Genomic DNA, 23,938 nt, shown 5'->3' with positions numbered 1-23,938 from the left:
CCTGGCTCCCTTAGTGTCCTGGGCTCTCCCAGAGGAGCTTTGCTCCCCAAGGATCTAGTTCCAGGACCACGTGGCTTTCATCTCACTCTCTTCTTGGCAAGGGCTGAGGTCTGTCTTTGCTTCCCTTCCTGCTGGGGCCACATAGGGCCAGCTTTCTCTCTCTTTTTTGTATATTTGATAGTATTTTCAACAACTCTTCCAAACCACAGTGTTCTAAAATTTGTCGCTCATGAACCTCTAGGCCATTTGCCATCCAATCAACATTTACTGAACACCTACACAGGCATTGTTTTATACATGGGAGATGCAATGATGATTAAGAGAAAAGTCCTAAACTACTGGATTGTGGAGGGGAGATGGTCACGAAAAGAATATTTGCTGGACCCGGCATGGTAGCCTAGTGGCTAAAGTCCTCGCCTTGCACGCACCGGGATCCCATATGGCCGCCGGTTCTAATCCCAGCAGCCCCACTTCAAATCCAGCTCCCTGCTTGTGGCCTGGGAAAGCAGTCGAGGACGGCCCAAAACCTTGGGACCCTGCACCCACGTGGGAGACCCAGAAGAAACTCCTGACTCCTGGCTTCGGATTGTTTCAGCTCCAGCCGTTGCGGTCACTTGGGGAGTGAATCATCGGACAGAAGATGTTTCTCTCTGTATATCTTTGTAATAAAAATAAACAATTTTTAAAAGAATATTTGCTAGAATGTTAGGTAATACGAAGCACCATAAGATTGAAGCAGGGTAACAAAGCACACGGGGCTCCACTGGTCAGAAAAGCCTTTGAGGTGGTGAAATGGAAATCAATTTGTGGGACAGTATTCTAGGCAAAAGGGACAACAAGCTTAAAGACCCTGCTGAATAAATGTGCTACGTGCACTGCAGGAAGCCACAGTGGTCATCTAGTAGGCGTGTGAGGTGTGCCAGATGCCTGGGAGGGAGTATGAAGAATGTAGCACAGTGTTCACCCTGCAGGAGCAAGCAAGCGTATGAAGAGTCAACGCTCAGAAGGTGCTAGAGCGGCCCGGCAAAAGCAGCCCCAAAGGAAAGGTAGAAGGGAGGCCCGATGGCCCCCAAACACAGGTAAATCTGGGAAAGGTGGCAAGGAGAGTGGCAAGGTGGGAGAAGCTGGGCGAGAAGATGCAAAGCTGATTTCATGCTTGGGGGGCTGGGCAAGCAGAACAACTCTCCACTGTATTTTTTGAGCTCTGTTCTCCTTTCCATCTTTTTTAAAAAAGATTTATTTATTTGTTTTATTGGAAAGGCAGAGGTACAGAGAGGAGGAAAAACAGAAAGGACTGCTGGTTCACTCCTCAAGGGGCCTCAAAGTGGCTGAGTCGATCTGAGGAGCAGGGAGCTGAATGGGAAGTGGAGCAGCTGGGACACGAACCGGCGCCCACACGGGATGCAAGGAGAGGATCTGACCACTAGACTATCGCGCCGGGTCTTTTCTTTTAATACCAGGGTCTTGCCCCTTCCTGTTACTGCCCTGCTCCCGACATCACCACTTGCCCAGGTGAGGCCTCCAGCGCCTCCTCGGAGGAGATTCCCCCGCTTTGCCACCGCCCCGCCGAAGCCCCGCCCCCGATGACGCGCGGCGTCCCGTGCGTGGGGATTCCCGCGGCCCTGGCTGCTACCCGGCTTGCCCCGCGGCAAGATGGCGGTCTGAAGGCATCGGGCAGCGGCGGAAAGTTTGTTGTGGGCTTGGAGTAGTCGGGCGGGGAGGCTGGAGTTAGAGACGCGTTGCAGGGAACCTAGCGAAGAGTAGAGGACGAGCTCGGGACTGAGGGGAGGAAGTGGAAAGGAGGAAGGCCTGGAGGCGGAGAGAAGGGATGCTGACGGAGGGGGCCTAGACTCCCGGGTCTGCGCTCGGGGAGGGGGTGGGCGCGGGTGGCCGGCTCGGGAGGAAGTTGCCAAGTGGAGGAGAATTTCCATGGCGAGAGCCAAGAAGCCTGGAGCGTGGGACCGGGGCCCGGCCACTGGGAGGGAGGGGGTGGAGAGCTGGGGACTGCTGGGCAGGTCTGGCGACAAGGGAACCGAAGGCTGTCCCATGCCCCTCTTCCAGGCTTAGGCCAGCCTTTCCGCATCTGTCCCAACTCAGGGGCCACCGGGACTGGAAGAAATCACAGTGTCTACTTGGAAAGAAGAGGAGGTAGCGACTTGGGCCAGCCCAACCCCAGAGCGGGTAAGGTGGCCTCCGGGGACCAAGTAGCCGTCTGGCATCACCCTCCCTGGGAACAGGGTTCATGGGCTCCAAGCTTCGCGAAGAATCGTTTCCTATAAGAAGGGGTTCTTCTAAAGAGGTCGTCTTTTGCCTGTGGACCCTAAGTTGGCATTTTACTTGTATGGCGAGGCTTTTGGACAGCTGGCTTGGGATTAAGGCTGTGTGCCTTCACCGTGCGAGCAAACCTAGGTAGGGGTAGGGAGGTCAGGCCAAAAGTCCCCAGAACACATCCCTGCTGCAAGCTTTTTCCCACACGCTCCCTGGTTCTGAGATCTCCCCATCCCATTTTCAGTTTGACATGCTGCCTGGAAGCAGACCAGGAGTCACGAGAAGACATCTCTGAGGGTGTTCACCCTGCGGTCACCAGCTCCTACAGTGATTTTGTGGCGTGTCTGCTTTGGTCGTTGGGGTTCTGTGGGGATGCAGATTGGGAGAAGGGCTGTCAGAAGTGAAGGAAGGGCAGGTTGGAAACGGGGCCATCAGCTTAAGGTAGCAGACGATGCTGGCCACAGTCAAATCCTGGCTGTGGCTCTCACCTCCCTTCCTCTCTGAGCCCCTGGCTAGATAACAGAGCTGTGACACCAGTAAGTTGACTGAAGGTCAGGATGTGGAGCTTGCCCTTTTCTGGCAAATTCTTTCCCTTCTTCCTTTGTAGTCTCTTTGTGATCAAACCCCATGGAAAACAAAATCAGTTTCATGTTCCAAGCTAAGCATGGCCTGGGAAAAGTGGGCTTGGTGCTGGAGAGAAGGGGAGATGGTTGGAGCCTGGCAGTGCAGTGAATGTGGCCCCTGCTTCGCTTGGTGCTTGGTGTTCATGCCCAGGGTGGCATTGGACACAGGCTGCTTAGGAAAGCCTGTTCCAGAACCGGTGTCTGCTTGCCCTGAGAGATCTGATTTGGTGGAGAACTCCTGTATCTTCTGCTCTCTGCCTCCCCTGCCGCTACCCAAATCACTCTGGCCAGCTCCGCGCCATTCAGAAATCTAGAGAACTGATGCTGTTTAGCTGTGACTGCATTTCTGGAAGGTTGAGACTCTCCTGAAAACTCCTAGTGAATGCTCTCTTGGCAGTGGCAGTTAACAAGGGCAGAGCCAGCCACTGAGGGCACTGACCCTGAGCCAAGCAGCCCGTTCAGATCCCCCGTTTGCGGTCTAGCGACTTTCATCAGTTACGTTGCTCTTTGTATCTTGGCTTTCTCATTGACCAGTGGGGTTGGTGAGAATGCCTGTCTCATGGGGTTGTTGCGATGATCAGATTAGTTAATATATTCATGTACGTGGCTAACTGCTTCACCTAAGTATTAGTCATCAGATCACAACACAAACTTGTGCTTCATAGTTGAACCTGCTATTTCTTTTTCTTTTTTAAGATTTATTTATTTTTATTGGAAAGTCAGATATAGAGAGAGGAGGAGAGACAGAGAAGAAGATCTTCCCTCCGATGATTCACTCCCCAGTGAGCGCAACGGCTGATGCTATGCCGATCCGAAGCCAGGAGCCAGGAACCTCTTCCAGGTCTCCCACACGGGTGCAGAGTTCCAAGGCTTTGGGCTGTCCTCGACTGCTTTCCCAGGCCACAGGCAGGGAGCTGGATGGGAAGTGGAGCTACCCAGACTAGAACCAGCGCCCATATGGCATCCTGGGGCGTTCAAGGCGAGGACTTTAGCCGCTAAGCCACGCTGCCGGGCCCGAACCTGCTATTTCTTTATGGAGAATCTGTACTGCTTTGGGCTGTTGGCCTGAGGTTTGAGAAATGAGGCACAACTTCTGGCTAGTAGTGATTTGATATGTACTATGAAATCCTCATTAAGCTATTTCAAGTCATGATGAAATGACAGTGACCTGCTAGAAGCTGTGAGGCTGTAGAGTTATGTTCTCTGCAGTTGGGTGATGAGGAAGAGGTGGACATGGTGCTTATCAAGCACATACTATGTATCTGGCACTATTGCAAGTACTTTACATGTGTTAATTAGTTTCATCACAACTATATGGAGTACATAGTGCTAGCCCTGCTTTTCAGATGAGAAAGTGAAGGCATAGATGAGAATGGTGAAGTAACTTGCTCGAGATCACCCACCTAGCAAGTAGCAGAACTGGGATTTCAACCCATACAGTCTAGCTTAGGAGTTGAGCTTGTTTGTGGGGATGGGAGGAAGGGATTGGTATGAAGTTCACTTTTAAATATACCTAGTGGCAATTTGTATCTCTTGTTTATATCCTGGTTCATGTTTGTCTTGGTGGTTACATGTATATACATTTTGTAGTAACATTTTTTTGGATGTTGTTCATGTTGTTATTTCAACAGTTTTTATAGGGGCTGCGCTCTTCATCGTAGTCCTCTTCCTGTTAGAAATAATAACTGGTGGTAACTGGTATTAGCTCGCTGGTTTAGATCTTGTCCCACATCAGAGAGCCTGGGTGTAACTCCTGGCTCTTGACTCCAGCTTCCCAGCAAAGCACATGCAGGTAGGCAGCGGTGATAGCTCAGTGATTAGGTGCCCGCCACCCTGTGGGATCGCATTCCTGGCTCCTGGCACTGGCCCAGCCCTGGCTGTTGTGGGCATTTAAGGAGGGAGCCAGTGCATGGAAGCTCTGTCTCTGTTTTTCATTTTTTTCCCCCATAAAGACTTCTTTTCTTTCTTTCTTTACTTTTTTTTTGAACATTTATTTACTTTTATTAGAAAGGCAGATTTACAGAAAACAAGACACAGAGAGGCAAAGATTTACCATCCATTGGTTCACTCCACAAGTATTTGCAGTGGCTTGAGCTGGGCCGATCTAAAGCCAGGAACCTGGAGTCTGGAGCCTCTTCCAGGTCTTCCATGTGGATGCAGAGTCCCAAGGCATTGGACCATCTTCCACTGCCTTCTCATACCGTAAGTAGAGAGCTGATCAGAAGTGGAGCAGCCAGGACACGAACCAGTGCCCATATGGGATGCCAGCATCCGAAGGTGCAGGATTAACATGTTGAACCATGCCACATGCCACAGCCCCTCTCTTTCTTTCTTCCTTCTTTTTTTTTTTTAAATTTCTTTTTCTTATTTTTCTTCTTTATTTTTAAAGATTTATTTATTTTAATTTTTTTTTTTAAGATTTTTTTTTATTGGAATGGCAGATGTACAGAAAGGTGAGACAGAAGGATCTTCTATTTGCGGGTTCACTCCCTAAGTGGCCACAATGGCCAGAGCTGAGCTGATCTGAAGCCAGGAGCCCAGAGCTTCTACTGCTTCCCCAGGTTACAAGCAGGGAGTTAGATGGGAAGAGGAGCAGCCGGGATATGAACTGGCATCCATTTAGGATCCCAGTGCATGGTAGGCAAGGATTTAGCTACTAGGCTATTGCTCCAGGCCCTCTTTATTTTTAAAGCTGTATTTTTATTTAATTCAAAATCACATTAGAGAGAGAGACACACACAGAGTTGGTACACCTTTCAAATGACTGCAACACTTAGGGACTGCGCCAACCCCAAGCCAGGATCAAGGAGCTTCTTCTGTGTCTCATATCTGGATGCAGGGACCCAAGCAATTGGGCCATGCTCTGCTGCTTTTCCAAGTGTGTTAGCAGGGAGCTGGATTGGAAGTAGAACGGTTGGGATTCAAACTGGTGGCTGTTACTAAAATTGACACCTTAACCCCTTACACTGTAATGCCATCTCTATTTCTACCTCTCTGCCTCTCAATAAGTATAATGGGAGCTGGTGCTGGAATGGAGAGGAGCCCGCTGTGTCAAGGTTGCTGAAGCACATTCTTCATGGTTCAGCTTTGGAAATCCTTGGACCTTGGGGAGGGCAGGTCGATTGACTCTAGGATGCATGGTGTGCTTTTCTTCAAGAGGTGGGGGGTGGAGGAGAGAGTGTGTTTGTATGCTCACATGTTAACGTACTACAGCTCATAGGTGACTTTGACCACTGACATGAGCAGTTGAAATAAGCGTAGTATTACTATTCATAGATGATTGATGTTATCTTTCTTTTAAAAATAACAAGTAGCAAACTGTAGAGGGGGAAAAAAAGCAGTCGTTTAGAGTGCTCCCTCCCTGCAGTGTGAGGGGAGTGGAAAAGCACCGGGCTTCTGCTGTCTGAGGGAGGCAGGCCCAGTGCAGCCTGTGGGCGGAGGCATGCCAGAGTTTGACTGACTGCTTTTTCTTTGCCCTGTATTTAAGACTCACTCCTGTCTTGCTTCTGAGTCATGTCCTGTCTATTTAACACGCCCGCGGGGCCGGTCTTTTTCTTTAGTAAGTGACTCCATTCTGCCTTCTGAGAAGGCGTGCGCCTGGTACTTACCCGGATTGAGGAGGGGAAGGGGCGCAGCTCAGGGGTGTGGGCTTCGGGCTTTCCCAGCTCTGTGTGCTACGGCTCCTGAGACTTTGAGAGGGACACGGTGTCTGTCTTGTCCCTCTGCCTGCGTTAACTTAGAGTGGCACGTTCTCAGGCTCGCATTCTTGATCAGGATGCACTGCTTTCAGCATGCTGAAGTGTGTTGTCTCTGTGGAGCACGCCTTTGGGTCACAGTGTGGAACCAGGGCACACTGTGCAGAGGAGTGAGTTGCCGCCTGGAGGCTGATGGGTTTTGAGCCCACTCTCCTTCCCCTTTGTTTCTATTGTATGGATCAGTGGCTTCTCTGAAGGTTTCCCGTTTGGGGGTTATCTTTTTTTTTTTTAAATTGGAAAGGTGGATATACAGAGAGGAGGACAGGCAGAGAGGATGATCTTCTGTCCAATGGTTCACTTCCCAAGTGACTGCAACGGCTGGAGCTGAGCCAATCCGAAGCCAGGAGCCAGGAGCTCTTCTGGGTCTCCCACGTGGGTGCAGGGTCCCAAAGCTTTGGGCTGTCCTCAACTGCTTTCCCAGGGAACAAGCAGGGAGCTGGATGGGAAGCAGGGCTGCCAGGATTAGAACTGGCGACCATATGGGATACTGGCGCATTCAAGGCGAGGACTTTAACCACTATGTTATTGCGCCGGGCCTGGAGGTTATCTTTAACTCCTTTCCCTCCTCACTGTCACATTTTGAGTGCCAAGCACGTTTAGGTAAACGGAGCCCTCTCCCCTCACTTGGATTGAGCCCCTAGGTGCTGTTTGAACTCTGCTCTTTGTTTTCCCGCCTTTGGGCCTTTGCACACACAGGTGCCACGTTGCAGTGTGTGTTTCCTGGACTCTTCTGTCTCCTCCCTCTACCTTTCTTTTTGTCCTTCAGGTTTCAGTTTGAATGCCGCTTCCTTAGGAACCCCCCCCCCCCGCCCCATTTGACCCTGCCTTTGTACTTACTCTTTTTTTTTTCAAGATGTATTTATTTCTACAGGAAAGGTAGATTTACAGAGAGAAGGAGAGACAGAAAGATCTTCTGTCTGCTGGTTCACTTCCCAAATGGTTGAAATGGCCGGAGCTGTGCTGATCTGGAACCAGGAGCTAGGAACTTCTTCCAGATCTCCCTCGTGGGTGCAGAGTCCCAAAGATTTTGGCCCTCCTCTGCAGTTTTCCGAGGCCAAGAACAGAGAGTTGGAAGGGAAGTGGAGCAGCCAGGACATGAACCAGTGCCCATATGGGATCCCAGCATGTGTGAGGGGAGGATATAGGCACTGAGCTGTTGTGCCAGGCCTCTCGTGACTGAGCTTTGAGTTCTTTCCAGTGCTCGCTGGAGCCTGCTTGTTTTTCTGGTTGTGTCACAGCTAGGTGGGCTGTGCTCACATCTGGGGTTTACTGCTACCTTGTTAATGTCCAGGTGTGTGAGAAGGATGAAACCAGCAGCTGGCAGAGGGGTGAAGGCATTTCTGGGCACCCTTCCTTGCTCCTCAGTGTCGGAGTACACAGCGCATTTCAGCCGGATTTGACCATGAATAGGAGGATTGCACCTTCTTATTAGTTACCTTATTTGAAAACTCGTAGTTTGGGTTGGCATTGTGCTATAGTGGATAAAGCTGCTGTCTGTGATGCTGGCGTTCCATGTAAGCACTGTTTTGAGTCTGGGCTACTCCACTTCAGATCCCTGCTGATGTGCCTAGGAAAAGCACCAGGCCCAGTTGCTTGGGCCCCTGCCACCTATGAGGGAGACCCAGAGGAAGATCTTGGCATTGGCCTGACCCAGCCACTGTGGCCCTCTGGGGAGTGACTTAGCAGATGGAAGATTTCTCCCTTTCTGTTTCTTCCTCTTTCTCTATAATTCTGATTTTCAAAATAAATAAATCATTTTAAAATTGTTTTTTTATTTGACTGGTAGAAAGAGAGACAGAGTTCTTCATCTCCTGGTTCATTCCCACCGCCAATGGCTGCAGATGGGGGCTTAGCTTGCTGTGCCACAACCTTGGCCTCCAACATGTATTGTTTTACCTGGATACCAGGGCATACTGTTTTTCAGCTTGCTCTCTTTTCTGAACAGGTTACCAGGAGGAGAACAATCCTTGTTGGGAGCCTTGGGCCTGGTTCCCAGCTGGGTGAGGGGGGGGCTGTCCTGGGGAGGCTGCAGAAGCTTTTCTCCAACAGGATCCTCCTAGTCCCCCGGGGTTGCCCCAGGGGGCTGCTTCCTACTCTGAGAGGAAGCTGTGTGGCAGGTGTGTCCTGGGTGGGCATCAGTGCGTCTGTCTCATGTGTGCTTGCCATTCCACTCCTCTTACCATTGGCTGTGAAGAGAAAAATGACCTCATTTCCCATCTCCTATTTTAGTGCAGTGAGAGTCCCTGCTTTCTGAAACCTTGATTTATCCAGGTCATCTTCTGCTCTGCTTTTTGAAAGCAAACCAACTCCAGCTGGGGTCTTTGGAGGAGTTGCAGGGTCGGCTGTCCGGGCCAGGCTTCTGGACACTCTAGGAAGAATGGGTTCTGCAGGAGGAAGAGTTGTCTTTGTTTTCTGGCCCATCATCTCCCTGGTTAGCTGTCAGCCCTGCTTCAGTGTGGGTTGAGCAATATGGGGAGCCCAGCGAAGCTGTAGGCCGTTGGGGAGCCGCTGGGGTCTTCTCCCGTCAATGGGAGTCTCCACCCCAGGCTTGGGGAAGGCTGGAGCCACCTCTGGGGCAGTGTGGGGAGTATTCTTCCCTCCCTGCTCTCCAAGTCATCGTACAGCCCGCAGGGCTTCTCCGCACAGAGGGAGACGCCTCCCTCCCCATCTGTTTCTTGCCAACATCTTGCCATCCGCAGGGTTTGCACACACGTGTGTTCTAGCTTGCCTGTCCTGCCGCCCAGAGCACGCGGCTGGTGGAGTCTCTGGGATTCCATTGCTACGGCCACATTGGCTGTCTAAGCCAGGCTGTGCTCTTGAGGCTTCCAGAAAGAAGTGTTTCTGCTTGTGCTAACTCTTATGGGCACTACTCATTCTGAGAGGGCAAGGAGGGAGTAGTTTCTGTGGAGGTCTGGGAAACCTGGCTGTAGCATTCACTCCCACCCTCCACCCCTGCTGGCAGGTCCTTCTGGGGCTGGCTGTGTGAAAAGTGGCACGCCCCTGGCCCTGTCAAGAACTGCGAGGTGGCAAGGTGCCACTTCTCCCCCTGCCTGGCTCGGCTCCATGCTGGGTCACATATTGCCCCTCTGTACTGTGCTTTCTGATGCAGCTCTTGTCACAACCCCTGGTCCCAGGCTGGTTGTCTTTGTGGAGCTGTGGGGTTGGTGGGATGGGCTTTGCTGGCACAGGCATGGGATGGGTGGCAGCTGCAGCCAGTGGGGGTAGGGGTGGCTTTGTTCTTACTGCTCAGCTTTCTGAGCCCTGGTGCGGCCTGGCAGCAGTGTTTGGTGACTAGGCGAGACGGGAGCTGTGGCTCTTCCACAGCAGCTGTCCTCTTTGTTGACCAGCCAGCCTGCCTTGTTGACCCCTTTTTCCTGGGGTCAGCAAGCAGGACCCTTTGTGGGCAGGGGTTGTGCTCCACTTCCCCCTGGCTTCAGGGTCTAGGAGTCAGTCTGTAGTGTTCCCCTAGGCATCCTGCAGCCTGGCATCCTTCTGCTCTTGCAGCACTGGAGTGGGGCTGCTCACAGACCGAGCTGTTTATATGGAGGGTCTGTCACTGCCTGTACTAACCAGGAGAGCTGGCTGGCTGGAGAGAAGACACTTACCCTGTGAGTGTGACCCGGCCAGCTCGCCTTCCCTGGGCTACTGCCAGTAGCACCTCTGTGCTCCGTTCCTCCCTGGCTGACATCATGCAATCTGCTCTGCTCTGCTGTCCTAACTGCAGTGCCCTCCAGTTACCCAGGTTCCTGCTTGTGGGTGGATTTGCCTTCTTTGTGTCCAGTGAGACAACTGATTTCTTGTACGTGGCCGCCTGCTCCTCTATGTCAGTCAGCAAGGGTCCGCTGCTTCTCCCTGCAAACAGGAATGGTTACAGCTTCTGCTGCACCCAGCATAGCTTGTGAGCATGCCTCAGTTACCATGGCGCTGCTTCTGTCACCTCAGAGGCAGGTGGAAGGGATTTCCCTTCCAGACCAGGTGGCTTCCCCTCCTCACCGCCCCTTTATCAACAGTGGGAGATTGTTCTCCCCATTATTCTCAGCCTAGGAGAAAAACTTAGGATCAACTGCAAGGTTCTTTCTGGGGTAGGGGAAATTGAAGAAGCCCTGGGCTCTGAGAAGACCCTGGGCAGAAAAATGAAGCTACTTAAATAATAAGCTGGCAAGCTGGAGCTCAGAACCAGGTGCTGGACTGAAGCGTCACCCCTGTGGGCGACCGTTGCTCTGGGAGGTAGAAGGGGTGGAGCAAGGCCCCCACCCCTTCCACGTATGGAGCTTCAGGTGGACTTTAGCCGAGAACTGGGAAGGGTGCCTCAGCCCAACAGGGGCAGAACCTGACCTTGACTCCGTACTGGGCTCAGACTGAGAGACTGGTGAGTGAGGTCTGGCTTGCCCTCATGCGTTCCTACCCAGCTGCCTGCTCCCCCCAGGCTTTGGAAGAAAACGGGGTAAGCTAGGCTGGGCTGGGAGGGTTCCAGTGTCCCTGGTCTCTCTGATGCTGTGCACAGGTTACTCTGTAGGCAGATTCCCGGGTCCCTGGCCTCTGCATTCAGCACAGCACTGGTCTGGCTGAAGGCCCTTGGAGTGGATTCAGTTCTCTTTCAGCTGTGAGGGAGACCTGCCTGGTAGTATGGGGTGTGTGTGTGTAACTGTGACCTTTAAGGAAGGACCCTGTATAGGGAGTCAGCAAGCTGGAGGGGGCTTGGGAGATCAAAAGGGGTTCGGAGTTGAGGGGGCCACTCCACTTAGTTTAAAGGAAAAAGTGAATGACAAGGGCTGGCCATGAACTTGGGGAATTTTGGGCACTCCCTTTATTTGACAGAAGTGTTGGTTTGCCTGGATTCTCATCAGTAGTCTTCAGCTCCTTTGCCCTTGACAAATGTCTGCGTTGAGGGGAGGCCAGGTGGATGGAGTGTAGATGCTTGCTCAGGGGGACACTGGGTGAACCCTCACAGGTCCCCTAGATTCTGGGATCCTCAGGGTCACCACAGGGCCAGATAATTTCCATCCCTTTGGGTTTTCAAAACCCTGTCAGTCTGTTCTTTTTAGAGTGGGCACTTGGCCAGGTTAGGGCTGCAGGCAACTTGTCCAAGAGGGTGAGGTTGTGCTTGCACAGAGGGGAGGCAGGCAGTGCTGCTGAAGGGGCAGCAAGGCTGGTCTGGGCATAGACTGGCATTTGGCAGCCTAGTCATCAGCCCAGAGCAGAACCTGTGCCCAGGCCCCACCCCATGAGCTGTTGGCTGCCTGCCTGCCACGTGCCCAGGATTGCTGAGGGCTTTGCTCATGGATCTCAGGCACAGCTGCATGCCGGAAACTGGGGGCTGGAGGCGAGCAGGAGGGGTGCCAGGAGAAGGTATAGGGTAGGCCGCTCCCAGCTCTGGCAGGATCTGGCGCACTGCAGGGGACTCTGAAGGCAATTGATGCAGAGAGGGCCTGGAGTAATGACATGGGGAAGGGGATCTTCCCGGGCAGTTCCAGGGCTATTGCTGGGTCACCTGGTAACAGGACTGGGCCTTGCAGCGTGGTGGCCTGTTCCTTGGACTTCAGTTGGAGGAAGAGCTTGGACTTGAGGCTGGAGAAGCACCAGGCTTGTGTGACAGCACAGCAGTCTATGCACCATGGGGTGCAACTTGGCACAGCCCAAGGGGTTCAGAGCCTATGTCCACGGGCGTTGAGCCCAGAGCAACTCTAGAGAGGCCCTGGGGCCTGTGTGATCAGATGCTCAGGTCCTCATAGCCTTTTGAAAGTGGCTGTATTTATTTTTATTATTTGTTTATATCCTGCTGGGTTCCCAGGGAGTGACAGCAGCACACGCACACAGCACAGTTGTGTATTCAGCAGGAGGGCTAGGGTTTTCTTTCCTTTTAAAGGCACTGCTGATTCCTCACTTCCATTGAAGAAGTGCTGCAGTGATCTTTGTGTGGCTTGTGGATCCTCCTGTTTCTGAAAATTTGGTATACCCCCCCCCCAAAAAAATAAATAAAGCTCATCTCTGGCTTATTTCACAGACAGCTGTGAGCAGAGAGCTTATTGGAGGTTTTAAGTATGATCTGACCCCTGGTGACCTGTTGCAGGGATACTTTCTTAAAATGGGTGTTGGTGATGTGGGGAGCAGGTCAGGACAAGCTGGCCCAGGGCCCATGGAGTGGGAAGCAGTAGCTGGAGCTGTCCCACGGCCGAGGGCCCGAAGAGCCCTGGTCAGTGAGGAGGCCAGCCCGCCTGCCTCCCTGAGTGGTGAGGCCTGGTTGCTCTCGGGCCTCACCTGGAGGAAACTGGATGCTTGTCCCTCCCTCTCGCCTGGGCCTTGGGCAGACTCCAGAAAGGACAGTGGAGGAAAGTGGGAAGTCATCCCTGCCAGGGGCTTGAACTTTTGTGCCATTGGCTCCTGTGGGTGTTTGCTGGGAAGAGTGGCAGAGTTTGAAGAGAGTCTGTATGTGCAGCTGCCGTGAGGATGGTGGCCACCCCTGCTCATGTGTGCTGCCCTGCTACCGGGCACAGGTGGGAGTGCCTTCCCATCTAATGAGACAGTGAGGCCTGCCAGTTCTTTGTCGTTTGATGAGAGCACAGCACTCACTCAGGCTGCTTGCGCAGACTACATCTTGGTCCCTGTCTCCATTCTGCTCCACTGTTCAGTGGGTTCAGGGTGCGGGTTCATAACACAGGTTCGCTGTGGGTGCTGAGTCCCATTTCTAATGAAAGTAGACTTTGTTCTCTGAAGGCAGCTAATCGTGCCCCATGGGCTGTAATCAGGGAGAAGGTATTTAATACGGGGCAGGTGGCAACAGGCGGCCTGTGCCGACTGGCAGATTGCAACATGACAGCTCGGAAGCTGTCGCCCCCTCTGCCTCCGCAGACACCCGGTGGAGGCTGTGCTCCGAACTGATTGTTAGTGAAGAGTGAATGCCGGGTAGCAGAGGAAAGAGGCGAGGCAGGAAAGCAACAATGGGCAGGGCCCCTTTCTGTCCTCAAGTCTTCATGGGTTGGGCAGGGCTTGTGGGCACTTGGGTGCCTCCCACGAAGTGCCTGCAGGTCCAGCCTGAGGTGCCCCCCACCACATCAGGTTTTGCTGGCTTCTCCCTGGCCCCAGCTGCTCCTATAGTAGACCCAGCACTCGAGCTGGTAGCCTTGGGTCTTCTGTTACCTGTCGTAATTCCTTTGGGGAAGGAATGGGGTTCTCGCCTTGATTTCTAGACTGTTCTCCAGGAACCCTGTTTCTTGGAGGCACCTGGAGCCAGCCTCCAGAGGCTGAGAGGCTGCACAGACGTTCCTTGGCTGCTGCCTACCGTCATTGGCCCGTGGCCCACTCTGAGTTGGCCAGCTGCTTGCCTGGGGGACCTTTCTCGGCATGGGACTGGGCGTCTTTTGGAATTTCAGTTTTCCAGGGCCACCTGGTGAAGGTGATAGGGCTAGCAATGGCCAGTGGACGGCCCTGTTCCCATCCAGCTCAGGGCTGCTTCTTGCCTTGCTGTCCCTGGGACCCCTCCCATTGCATTGCTCTCTTCCCCTCCCTGGGTCTGTTCTTGCCTTCCGTGTCATACTGCCAGTCAAGGGCAGTGAGCTGCCAGCCCACCAAGTTCCTGTCTGGCACTTCAGCTGTAGGTCCCTTGCAGCCTGGCTCTGGGGCTCTTAGAAGAGCAGGAGTCAGCTGGAGCCTAAGGACTTGTGGACATAGCACAGTGTCCCTTGTGGTATTGTGCTGGGGACCTCACAGGCTGCCTGCTCCCCCTGCCTTCTCCTCACTGTGTCTCGGACATGTTGGGAGAGAGCAGGTTCTGGTTCCTGTCACCCGCCTGCCTCCCGCCCAGAGTCCTCATTCTCCCTGCCAGCCACACCTGCATTGTCCTGTTGGTCGCAAGCTCCATTCTCTCTGGCCAGTGAAGCCCTGGGAATGAATGTGTCCCAGGGCTGGGGTGTGGAGACCTAAGGTCAGGGTACGGCCGGATGAGCTGTGGGATGTGTGGCAGCTGGAGCCAGAGCTGCAGGCATGGAGGAGGTGGCAGCAGCACTCCTCACAGGTAGAATTCCCCAACATCTGAGTGTCAACAGGCTTCCTTGCCCACATACGGCTTGCTCACATGGCCTACTCCCTGGAGGACAGTGTGGATCATGGCAAGAGCCAGGGCAGGGAAGGAGAGGCTGAGAATGGAGGCAGGGTCTTTAAAGAGGTGATGGGGTAGGTGTTCCCCAGCTCAGAGGAGCAAGTGGAGGTGCCGGGAGGTCCTGTGTCTTCATAGAGAAGTGAGGGAGGCAAGGACAGTGCTGGGCTTCCCTGTGATTCTGTATGAAGAAGCTCTCGACTGGACATAACCATTGATCTCGGCTCTTGCCCTACCCCGGAACTCATATGTACCCTGCACGCCATGTGCCCCTGAGCATTGGAACCTAGGAGCCCTGGCTAGCCTGGGACGTGCCAGACATCTGCCTCAGGCCATAGGAGCCTTCACCCTGGGGCCCCGCTTGGAGAGGCCGCCCTCGGGAACCTTGGTGGGGACTTGTTTGCTCCCCCACACCCCAGGAATGTGCTGTCCTTTCAGGCCTGCCCAGATTCCTGTGCAGGGAGTCAGCCTGACCTAGCATGCTGCTCTTGCCCTGTGGGGACACGTCCTGCCTCCCCTTCAAGGGGCGGGATCTGGCGATGGCGCGTGCCTGCTGCCACACCCTGGCCCTACCCTGCTCCCCATGCCAGGGACCGGCTGCCCAGACAGAAGTGGGGGACCGCTCTTGCCTTCCACCAGCGCCTCAGTTTTTGCTGCCGCAGGCCCTGTTGGAATGTGGCAGGAGTCACGGCCAGGGCATGTCCTGACAGTAGAACACAAGCTTCAGCCTGCAGGGCTTCCCTCAGCTCCCGGCTCGGTGCAGGTTGCCTGGCTGGGAAGAGATTGTTGCTGGGCCCAGAAGGCCACCTGAGGTTACTGCCTCCATTCCTCCCTTTGGTGGCTGCTGCCCTCGTGCCGCAACCCTGATTATTACAAGTCAGGGCTCTGTATGGTGGGGCCGACCTTGAACCTCACAATCCTGCAGTAGACCTCTCAGGTTCTGCCAGGCGCACACCAAGCCTGGAGCCCAGATGTCCCCGCGCCCTGGAATTGGGTTTTCTATTCCAGGGTTTTTCATCTTTGGCACTGTTGACCATTTGCCTCGATAATGCCTTGCTGTGGGGACAAGGGTGTGTGTTGCGGGATGACGGGCCCCATTCCTGGCTTCGCCTTACTGGATGCCAGTAGCAGCCATCTCCCCAGTTCCCTTGTTTTAACAACTAAAAACATTCTCCAGGCATCCCTGATGGAAGGGGAGTGGGCAGTGCTGCCCTCACTAAGGACCACTGCCCTCAATTGCTGCCTCTCCAGCTCTCCTCTCCTGGCCTTGGCCCTGCCCATCACAGGCCCCCAGAGGTAGTCTTTGGGTTCCTTGTGGACACGTGCCAGGAGCTCTCTCTCTATAGCATTTTCTCTGCCCATTATCTTATGTTTCTACTAGGGTTTCTCTTGGTGTTCTCCTTTGCCTATTTTGTTCCCCACATGTCTCGTGGCTTCCAGGACAGGTAGGGCTAGCGACAGGGCAGAACTGACCCCTTTCCAGGATGGGGTACATGGTAAGCTGAGACCATGAACCATGCGTGGTGGCATCTGGCTGGGATGGTGCTGTGGAGATGGGAGCCCGGTGCAGCCACACCACTTTCCCCTCAGACTCTTTGTTCCATGGCCTGCCTTTCTGGCCCTCCCTGGGGGACCTTCCAGGTCCCAGACAGACAGCAGGCCTGTGGCACTGATGAACAGGTGGCCGGCACCTGGCTTCCATTTCTCCCCTTCTCTGGTTTCAGGATCTGTTGGCCAGAGGAAGTGGAGGGGCCCTGGGATGCAGAGAGCTGCAGGCTGACGGCTGGACAGCGGAACTGTGCGAGCTGCCGACACAAACACGGTATGTCCCCGATGGTGCCTGGGCCCTGCTCTCACCTTTCTTCTTGGGATACTGCAGGGGAGGGGCAGCCAAGTATCTGCTCTTGGTAGAGGTCGCAGAGGTGTGGCTCTCAGTGTCTGTGGCTGGAGGGCTCTCCAGTTTGGAGAGGATCTTGGTTTGGGAGAACCTCCTCAAACCCTTATTTCTGTTACCACCTTCTTCAACTGAGATGTGTTGCCCAAACACCTAGTGTTTTCCCTAATCCTCACAAGAACCCTGTGTAACTGGTGCTGTTCCTGCCCGTTTCAAGTTAAGGACACTGATGCATGGAGAGGCCTTTGAAGCCCACACGGGAAGGTGGGGCTGCTCTGCAGACTCCCTGCTCTGTTTTTGGGGCATGGCCCACTCTGTGTGGGTCCCTGCCCCAGGCCCTTTGACTCTCACCCTTCAGTTCCCCCACTGATACCAAGTTTTCCGCTCTGGCAGGGGCACTGACACAATAATGTTATGTCCCTCTAATGGCCTGGCAGTGCCCCAGACACATGTGTCTGGTGGCTCCCACACATATCTCCCTTTTTTCATCCTTTTTCTTTTTGTAGTTCAAAAGACCTTTTGACCACATCTCTGAGGTTCATCCTTTCTTTCTTCCTTCCCTCTCCTTAGCAGGTGGTGGAGGAGCCCTCACCTCCCAGAATGACCAGTGCAGCCCCTGCTAAGAAACCCTACCGCAAGGCCCCACCAGAGCATCGGGAGCTGCGGCTGGACATTCCAGGATCCCGGCTTGAGCAGGTCAGCAAGGCTGCACTCTTGCTCCTGGCTGACAGGGATGGGGCATCTTGTTCACCTTGCCCATCTGAACTTCTGGCTGCCTGAGTTGGGCAGGTGGCATTGTTGATAATGGGTGTGCCATCTCCCAGTTGCAACAACGCTGACAGTGGGCAAAGGAGGCTCCCAGAAGGCACCTGTGAGGGATTGTTCATGGCAGAGAGACCCAGCTCACGGCTTCAGCAGCCCACCCAGCTGAGGGGTCTTGGCCTGCTGAAGGCTGGGCCTGTGGTCCTCCATAGGGGAGAAAACTTCTTCAATCTGTATGTCCTCTGGAGGCTGCTTGGTGATGGCTCTCTGACTGCTCCCTGCCAGACCAGCTTCCCTGTCCCCAGAAAGTGTGCCCTTCTGCCAGCTGTGCTTTGCTGGGCTAACCTTGGTTATGTGCGTACTTCCACCAGGGACCATGTTGGCTCCAGACTCTGCTCTTGGGTGGCCTACAGTCAGCTGCCAAGCACATGCCACACTGGCTCTCCTCACTCAAGAATCTTCCTGGCGGGGCAGTGAGGGTTGCAGTGGGCTCTCCACCCCACTGCCACAGCTGCCCTCTCTTGCTGCTCATGGAGCATGTTCCAGGAATGAAACATGCTGGGCATCAGGCATGCCATGGCCCCAGTTAGTTCGATTGAGCACAGAAGCGCCAGGATTCTCCCATGTCAGCTCAGGGAACACTAAGTACAAATGCCAGCTGTTAGGCTGGGAGCTACCTGGGGGGATGTCTGTTTTCTAGAAGCAGGAACTGAGGCTCTGGGAAGCTAAGGTTGTACAGTCAGTATGCGCCAGAACTGGGTCACATCTACTTGTCCTGGCTCCAGAGTCTGGGATCTGGGCCAGTGCCTCACATCCTGCCCATGATTGCAGTTCTGAAGTAGTCAGCCCCATGTGGAGAAGGCTCCTTAATGTGTCTGCTTGTGGCTGACTGAGCTCTGATTCTAGGACCATGGCGCACAGGGGGCTTGGAAAGGATGCGGCAGGACAGTAAAACCAATACAAAACCAATACTCCTGTCAGTTGGGATTGGCCCTGGACACTCCTCACCCATGTACTTGTTGCTACTGGCGGAAAGGTCCCAAGTCTGCCCTTGTCTTCCCCTACGGGGCTGAGAGGGCTGTGACAAAACTCAATCTCCAGCTCCACCTGACTTGCTCACTTTTCTGAAAGGCCTCTGCCATGCTTCTGTGGAGACAGGACCCACAGGGAGCCTAGTGGACAGCTAAGAGGCTCTCTGTGGGAGGTAGCTTGAGTCCGAAGATCCTTTGGAAAATGGGTTCAGGATTAAGGGTGGAGGTTAGAGGGGACTCCTGAGTCTTGGATTTGGTGTGGAAGAGTAATTGATGTGTCTGGCCATGACTGGGTTGCTTCCATCTCTATCTGCTGCCATGAGTCTTGGGACTTGAGGCACGGCCCTTCCCTTTGCTCCTTGGAGGGTGGGCCTGGTCCAGAGCTGAACCTCAAGCTTCTGTCCTCTTTCCCCAGGAGCCCCTGACTGATGCGGAAAGGATGAAGTGAGTATCTGTCACCTGAATGACTGCCCTGCCTTAGCTGTGTCCCTCATAGCCTGGGCCTTTGCCAGGTTAGGTGAGGTGTAGGTTGGACTAGAGTTTGGGGACCCTGAGAGCAGCTGCTCTGGCTAGGGCCCCTTCTTGGTCTCTAACTCCCAAGAGCGCAGCGGCCCTCCTGTACCAACTGCCTCCCTGTCGCCTCTCCATCAGCCTGTGAGGCCTCTGCGGAGGAGGGCAGTGCTGGGCTGGATTTCCAAGAGATGAATAATGGAGAGGCCTGGTTGTGTAGTGGGGAAACTGGAGCTGGGGGCTTGGTGGCTGGCTGGCTTGGACTGTAATCAGAGACAGCCTGAGTTGGACCCTCCTTGAGTCCTGTCTTGTCATTGTCTTGTGATACTGGAGGAGGCTGGCCTGTCTCCCCCATTCCTTCCATCTCTCCTTTAGTCCAAGTTGTAGCCTCAGGGCCAGCAGGCCTGTGAAAGCTGCTGTCCTGGACTCAGGCCATGGCTCCAGGGATCTCCTGCCTCCAGTTGCCCGTCCTTGTGTCATCCTGAGCCCAGCATGCAGCTCTAGGGTTGGCTGTCTCTCTCAAGATTTATTTATTTGAAAGGTAGAGTGACAGCGAGCTGTTCCATGGCTAGTTCACTCCTCAAATAGTCGCAATAGCCAGACTTGGTCAGCCCAAAACCAGGAGCTAGGAACTCCCTCCTGGTCTCCCACATGGGTGGCAAGGGTTCAGGTTCTTAGGCCATCCTCTGCTGCCTTCCTCAGCGTGTTGGTAGGGAGCTGGATTGGAAGTGGAGCAACTGAAACTCATATCTGCAATGTGATGGGGATGTAACTGGCTGTACCACGTCAGTGCTGGCCCTTCTATCTCTAATGCCTCTGTGCTCTTGACCCCACCTTGCCAGGCTCTTGCAGCAGGAGAATGAAGAGCTTCGTCGACGTCTGGCCTCAGCCACTAGACGCACTGAGGCCTTGGAGCGAGAGCTGGAAATTGGGCAGGACTGCCTGGAGCTGGAGTTGGGCCAGAGCCGTGAGGAGCTTGACAAGTTTAAGGACAAGTTTCGCAGGTGTGGGAATGGGGTGTGGGGAGGGAGGAGTAACAGACTGCCACAGGTGGGCATCTCCTCAGTGGCAGGAGGTCAGTGGAGGTGACCTTGGAAGTCATGGGCTTCTGATTAGAAAGTGGGAGCTCCAGGAGGAGAAGGCCTTGCCTGCCACCCTGGATGGAGGAGGGCCTGAGCAGGGCATGCAGAGCAGGACTATGACCTGAGGGTCTGCCTGTGTCCCTCGGCAGGCTGCAGAACAGCTACACAGCTTCGCAGCGGACCAACCAGGAGCTGGAGGACAAGCTGCACGCGCTGGTAACCTGGCCAGGAGGGCAGTCTGGCTGCACTGTGCTCACAGCCGCGCTGGGCTAGGACTGGCGGAGATTGCTGTCCTATTCTGGGAACCGGGGCGGAGAGGGGCGCGCGGGGGCCGCGGTGTGCTGTGCCAGTCGGAAACGCTCACACTGTTTCTCTTCTCTCCTCGTCTGCCCCTCATGCTGCCACCGTCGCTGCTGCACTCTCCTCTCAGGCCTCTCTTAGCCACAGCTGGATTTTTGCAGTTGCGTCTGAGTTTGTGTTTCCTCCCTTGTTCTGGCCTCCTCCTCAGCTGAGATCCGGGTCGCAGGGGCCCTGGCCATTCCCCCCCACCCCCCGCCGCACCCCTTGTGTGCACCTCTTGCTTCCCTTTACCCTGCGTGAGGCCCGGCCAGTAGTGAGGGCCTCCCTCCAGGGAGGGATCCGGGGCACCTGCTCTTGGCTCTGGCAGAGCTACTGACTGATGTCACCACTGAACACTCACAGCTTTGCTGCCAGTGGAAGCCAGCCCAGCCGTCTTGGGGGGTGGGGAGGCTGCGGATCAGAAGCCACTTTGGAACCTGCAGCTCCCTCCTGGACAGAGAGCTAATCTCCCAGGCGCCCTGGCTGCCACCCAGCCCGTCTCCTTCCTCCCAGCCTGACCCTGGAAGCAGCTGCACACATGGGCTTTAGTTCCCTAGCTGCCCTCAAAGGATGGGCAGTGCTTATACCATGTGTGTCCTGTGCCTAGGCAGCACTAGGTCATGCTCAGAGAGCACTAAGTCATGGCCGGAGAGCAGAAGTGCCCGGTCCCCTCCTGTCTGTCCATCATTTGTCTCTGTTCTGTCTGCCTTGGCTGCACCTGTGGCCTCTTGTCTCTGGGCTGGGAGGAGGCAGCATGTCTGGGGGAAGGGAGGGATGGGGGAAGGTAGGGCTGGCTGGGATGTGGGCCTGTTTTACCCCAAGTGTATCACCAGATCAAGAAGGCCGAGATGGATAGGAAGACGTTGGACTGGGAGATCGTGGAGCTGACTAACAAGCTGCTGGATGCGAAGAACACCATCAACAAGCTGGAGGAGCTCAACGTGCGTGCCCCTCCCCTGCCCATGGCTGGCTCTGTGGCTGGCTTTGTTCCGGCTTAGCCCTGTTTCTTCGGGAGGGCCAGGCGTGGCTGTGACCCATGTGCGTACCTGCAGGAGCGGTACCGCCTGGACTGCAACCTGGCCGTGCAGCTCCTCAAGTGCAACAAGTCCCACTTCCGCAACCACAAGTTTGCTGATGTGAGTAGAACAGCGCCCCCAGCGCAGCAGCTTCTCTGTCCCTGCCTGCACTTGTCTGCCCTTGTAGTACCCCATTCCCACCCAGCCGTCCCTGGCCTCTCCTCTCACACCAGTTAGCTCTGCTTCTGGCTGCTGGTCTGTGTTCTACAGTGCTGGGGCCTCGCCCTGTTGGTGTGCCTTAACTGAGATGTTGGGCACTTAGTGTGAAGACTCCTTGCAGGGGGCAGGGTGTGGCCAGGGCTGTTGGCCATGAGTATTGAGGGGGGGTTAGGGCCACCCTATGCCATCACCCCAAGTGGACCCCCTTCGACTGCAGAGCCTCAGTTCCAAGGTTGCTGCAGCTGGCAGAAGGAGAGGTGTTTTGCAGGTGTCAGGTCAGTACCGAGTCTTAAACCTTGGCCTGGCTTGGGCAGAGTCATCGCAGAGGTAGATAGGAAGCAGCCTGAGGGTGCACAGGCCTCAGCGGCACATGCAGGTGCAGATGCTGCTGTGCGAGTGGAGCCCTGCGTGGCATGTTACCCCCAGCCTGTTGGCGTGTGTGGTGAGGTTCCCCTCTGGCTTGCCAGGGGCCAGGTGCTAATACGTGGAGCTGGAGGCATGTGGGAGCCCCGACTTGTCCTCTTTGGCTGGGACTGTTCATTGCTCTGTTTCTCCTTCTGCTTCACCTCAGTTGCCCTGTGAGCTACAGGACATGGTTCGGAAACACCTGCACAGCAGTCCAGAGGCAGCCAGCCCAGGCCCTGCTCCCAGCCCGGCCCCAGGAGCCGTGGTACCCACGTCAGTCATCGCCCGGGTACTGGAAAAGCCAGAGTCTCTGCTGCTGAATTCAGCCCAGTCTGGTAGTGCTGGGCACCCCTTGGCTGAGGACGTCTTTGTGCATGTGGACATGAGTGGGGGAGCCTCAGGCGAGCCTGCCAGTCCCCTGGCCCCTGGCAGCCCCGCCCTCCAGCCCAATGGAGAGTGTCGCTCTCTGGGCACTGCTGGTGGTTCCTCAGAAGAGGAGCTACCTCTGCCAGCTTTTGAGAAGCTGAGCCCGTATCCTACCCCATCGCCTCCACACCCGCTGTACCCTGGTCGCAGGGTAATAGAGTTCTCGGAGGATAAGGTGCGCATTCCCCGCAACAGCCCCCTGCCCAACTGCACTTATGCTACCCGCCAGGCCATTTCACTGAGCCTTGTGGGGGAAGGCAGTGAGCGGGCCCGCCCCAGCCCGGGGCCTAGCAGCCCTGCCTCAGCCCAGGCCTCGCCCCTCCACCATGCTGGCCCAACACCCCCAGCCCTCAGCACTCCAGCCAGCTCTGCCGGCTCCGAGGAGGACCTGCTGGCCAGCTGGCAGCGGGCATTTGTGGAACGCACCCCGCCACCTTCCGCCGTGGCCCAGCGCACAGCCTTCGGCCGGGACGCACTCCCAGAATTGCAACGCCACTTTGCCATGAGTCCCAGCAACAGTGATGAGGTGATTTTGGCACCTAGCTCTCCACCCGATGGGACTGGGCTTTTGCTCACCATGGAACGGGACTCTGGATTCCTCCGTGAGGAGGAAGAGGAAGAACTCAACCTGCCCATCACCCCTGAGGAGGAGTGCCAGAGCCTGCTACCCAGTGACAGGGACACTGGGGAGGGGCCTGGGCCTCTTCCCAGCTCCAGCCGGCCCCAGCGTAGCCCCAAGAGGATGGGGGTGCACCACCTGCACCGCAAGGACAGCCTGACCCAGGCCCAGGAGCAGGGCAACCTGCTCAACTAGGGCCACTGGTGGCCTTCCTCACTGCTGCACTGGAGCTGCCTAGGGAGCTGCACCCAGAGCTTGGGGGCCCCAGCCTCAAACCCTTCCTTCTCCACACTGGTGTAGCCCTGTCGCCTGCATGAGTTGGGTCAGGTAGTGGGCCACACCAGGCCTTCAGCTGTACTAACTGACTGGCACCAGCTTGCCTCATTCATGGTTTTTCCTTGCCTTTCTGGAATATTCATTCTCCAAAGGTGACATGCGGTTGTTGGCAAGCCGCTCTTCCCGTCAGCCCACCTCAGGTTGCTCTGCGCCGGGAGCTGAGGGGTTATCAGTGTTCATGCTCCACCCTCCCTTTGTGATCATGAACCTTGGTTTTGGGGGGATGTCATTGGGGTTACTGACCTCTGATTTGTTTTCGACTGTCCCTCTGCCCTGAACCCTCCACCTGAGTTGTTGCCCTCAGGGGGCCTGGCCCGGCTGGCTCAGGGATGTGGGAGGCCCAACTTGGGACTCCCCTCAGCTGCCTCCCTCCTGCCTTCTGTAAGGCAGGCTCTGGGTGAGGCCCGGCCTCCTCCCAGCCTTGGCTCTAGACTGTTACTCCCAGCTTTGGGAAATTTTCACGTGAATGACTATTTTAAAATCAAATAAAACTATTTTGCTGGTATTTGTCCTAAAGGCCTTGCCTCTTCCACCCTTGTCCCCACTTTCCAGGGTTGCCAC

General features: G+C 55.1%; 1 protein-coding gene across 3 annotated transcripts; it reads left to right on the top strand.

The window, feature by feature from the left end:
• Window positions 1-1,603: 1,603 nt before the first annotated feature.
• Window positions 1,604-23,882, top strand: TJAP1 (tight junction associated protein 1). 3 transcript variants are annotated; one of them, XM_058662537.1, is made up of 11 exons: window positions 1,604-1,687; window positions 2,062-2,181; window positions 16,463-16,560; window positions 17,206-17,328; window positions 18,841-18,869; window positions 19,778-19,939; window positions 20,167-20,233; window positions 20,448-20,477; window positions 21,190-21,297; window positions 21,409-21,492; window positions 22,163-23,882. In XM_058662537.1, the coding sequence occupies exons 4-11, from the start codon at window positions 17,233-17,235 to the stop codon at window positions 23,234-23,236; spliced, it is 1,650 nt and encodes a 549-aa protein (XP_058518520.1). In that variant the 5' UTR covers window positions 1,604-1,687; window positions 2,062-2,181; window positions 16,463-16,560; window positions 17,206-17,232; the 3' UTR covers window positions 23,237-23,882. The 3 variants fall into 3 exon arrangements, with proteins under 3 accessions (XP_058518520.1, XP_058518517.1, XP_058518524.1); XM_058662534.1 differs by having other exon boundaries at window positions 17,203-17,328; XM_058662541.1 differs by lacking the exon at window positions 20,448-20,477 and having other exon boundaries at window positions 17,203-17,328.
• Window positions 23,883-23,938: the final 56 nt, after the last annotated feature.

The sequence above is a fragment of the Ochotona princeps genome, chromosome 1 (assembly GCF_030435755.1).
Source record: "Ochotona princeps isolate mOchPri1 chromosome 1, mOchPri1.hap1, whole genome shotgun sequence".
Classification (NCBI taxonomy): Eukaryota; Metazoa; Chordata; class Mammalia; order Lagomorpha; family Ochotonidae; genus Ochotona; species Ochotona princeps.
This window is presented reverse-complemented; position numbering and strand designations above follow the sequence as displayed.

Coding starts and splice junctions, on each gene's coding strand:
- TJAP1 (XM_058662537.1), top strand. CDS start 17,233: ATGACCAGTGCAGCCCCTGCTAAGAAACCCTACCGCAAGGCCCCACCA. Junction 17,329..18,840: donor CAGGATCCCGGCTTGAGCAG/GTCAGCAAGGCT, acceptor CTCTTTCCCCAG/GAGCCCCTGACTGATGCGGA. Junction 19,940..20,166: donor TTTAAGGACAAGTTTCGCAG/GTGTGGGAATGG, acceptor GTCCCTCGGCAG/GCTGCAGAACAGCTACACAG.